General features: G+C 17.2%; 1 protein-coding gene across 1 annotated transcript in view; it reads left to right on the forward strand.

Annotated features, from left to right (window-relative positions):
- Positions 1–2,469, forward strand: part of LOC102680098 (V-type proton ATPase 116 kDa subunit a) — a 38,840-nt gene that overhangs the window by 31,036 nt on the left and 5,335 nt on the right. The window contains 2 exon segments of the mRNA XM_031514017.1: positions 2,218–2,344; positions 2,454–2,462. Coding sequence (XP_031369877.1) covers positions 2,218–2,344; positions 2,454–2,462 — 136 coding nt within the window.

The raw sequence follows: 2,469 nt of genomic DNA on the forward strand, positions 1-2,469 counted from the left end.
TTGATATAAAATTATAGTCATTGGATTCATTTGTATGACTTATAGTTCTCTATTTATGAAATAAAGAAGACAAATTTTTAGAAATATTTGTATCAATTATTTTCTTTAATATTTTTTTATATATATAATATAATATTATAATATTTTTTTAATAATTTCATAAGCAATAGAAATATTTAAATAAATATATAGATTATATAATAGACAAATTTGATAATTTTTATACATTATGCTTATAAAAAGTGGTTAGTATTTTCAATATCTACAGAATTGTGCAAAAATTATTTATTGATAATAATTTTATAGCTTTTGAAAGATTTTTATTATAGACTTTTATTATTTAATAATTCTGTGGTGAGTTTGAGCATTTTTATAAGTGTGTTTTTAATAGATGAATGCTGTGATATGATATCCATATAAATAAGTAATTCTAGAAAATTTTCACATAAATTTAACATGATCATTAAAATTAATGTTTTTTTCTCTCTCTCATAAAAAAATATAACAAAAGTTCAAAATTATTCTATATAAATTATAAATAAATCCAAAATAAAACAATTAAACTATTAAAAAACAAATAAAGATATTTAAAATATTTAAAAGTTTTATTTATAAAAATATAAAAATATGGAATCTAAAAAATCTCTAGGAAAGAAATTTATATATTTAATTGTAATTTTAATTTTTTTGTTTAACTAATAATAAATATATATTATATATTATATATAATTATATATATAATATATATATATTATAAGTAGGAAAATTATTTGAAATAAATGAAAAAAAAACGATCAAAAAATAATTGTAATTATTGTTTGCATTAATAAAAAAAAACTAATTAACTTCAGGGACAATTTTTGCACTTAAAATTACATTATCTCGACTAACTATTTTTGCATTTACAAATATAGAATATTATCAGAGTTAGAGTTATATAAAAAATTTATTTTTTTCAAAAAGTTGAGCTGATCAATTCTTATATTAAATCTTACAATTATTCTGTAAATAGCATTGATTTTTCAAAATTAATTATAACTAAAAAAAATGAATGATTACTGAGCATATATAGATATAAATGAATTTTTTTTTTGTTATATAATAATTGAAAAAATGTCTCATATATTTCGAGATTAAGTCGATTTTTAAATAAATTTTTGCATGTGATATATTTATATTGCTTTATATTCTTCAAAATAATGCGATTTTGTTTGTTATTATAATATAATATCATATATATAATATAATATTATATATATAATATAATATTATAATATTATAAATTTTCATTCCTTTTTTAAATAAAACATACATTTTCTTGAATCATGATTATACATATTCTACAATTTACTATTTAATCTAATCATGATGAATTTGAGATGTATAATGTTTTATTTTTTTAAAAAATATGCACATACATCTAATTATATTAAATCAATATATAGGTCAATATTTAAGATCTGATTTAATTTAATAGTAAGTTAAGTTTTTAAACATTGCAGGTATGAAGCTTACTTTTAGTTTCTTTTCTTTATTTATTTTTTAAATATCATTTGATATTTAAAACATATAAATCTTTTATTTAATTTATTGAAATTGCTATTGTTATTGTTGTTAACAATTATTATTATTATTTTCTTCATTATTATCATCATTAATTATTTTTTTTATTCTTATTAATATTATTATGATATGTTTATTGAATTTTATTGTAGGTACATAAAATGTATTATATATTTATACTATATATGCAGACTTATATAACGATTAAATAATATTTATGATATTAAGAAAAAAAACCATGGCTACAAGAATCATCATTTTTCAATATAATAATATAATTAAATAATAATAAAGGAATCTTTAAATAAATGTTTTGTTAATAAAAATATTAAAATATTTGAATGATACAGGTTGAAAGTATTAGTATCTATAATGTAGAATTTACATGTTAATCTTGGAAACTCATACAATTTGCCCAATATGACGACATATAATATTATAAATGTAAAAATGATTTTTTATGCAAATTGTATTAATGCATATTATTATTATTATATTCATGTTAAATTTAAAGTGATTTAAGATTTTTATACATGCACAAACATATTGATGTGTTGTGTCATGTTTTATTTTATTTATGGTGTCATGTCTTTATTTCATTCATTAATAATTTATCATAATTTACGCATCTTATTAAAATTATTCTTTAAATAGTTTCGTCGCAGGAGTAATTCTACGAGAACGTATTCCAGCATTTGAACGTATGCTTTGGCGTGCATGTCGTGGTAATGTATTTCTGCGTCAAGCAGAAATTGAAACTCCTCTGGAAGATCCTTCAACGGTAAATAAAAATTCGAATAAATTTTCAAAATTAATTTTTTTAAATAATATTTTAAAATATTATATATATATATAATATATTATTATTTTATATATATTATTTTTTTCAGGGAGATCAAGTCTTCA

Source organism: Apis dorsata, unplaced genomic scaffold (genome assembly GCF_000469605.1).
Source record: "Apis dorsata unplaced genomic scaffold, Apis dorsata 1.3 scaffold_840, whole genome shotgun sequence".
Lineage (NCBI taxonomy): Eukaryota > Metazoa > Arthropoda > Insecta > Hymenoptera > Apidae > Apis > Apis dorsata.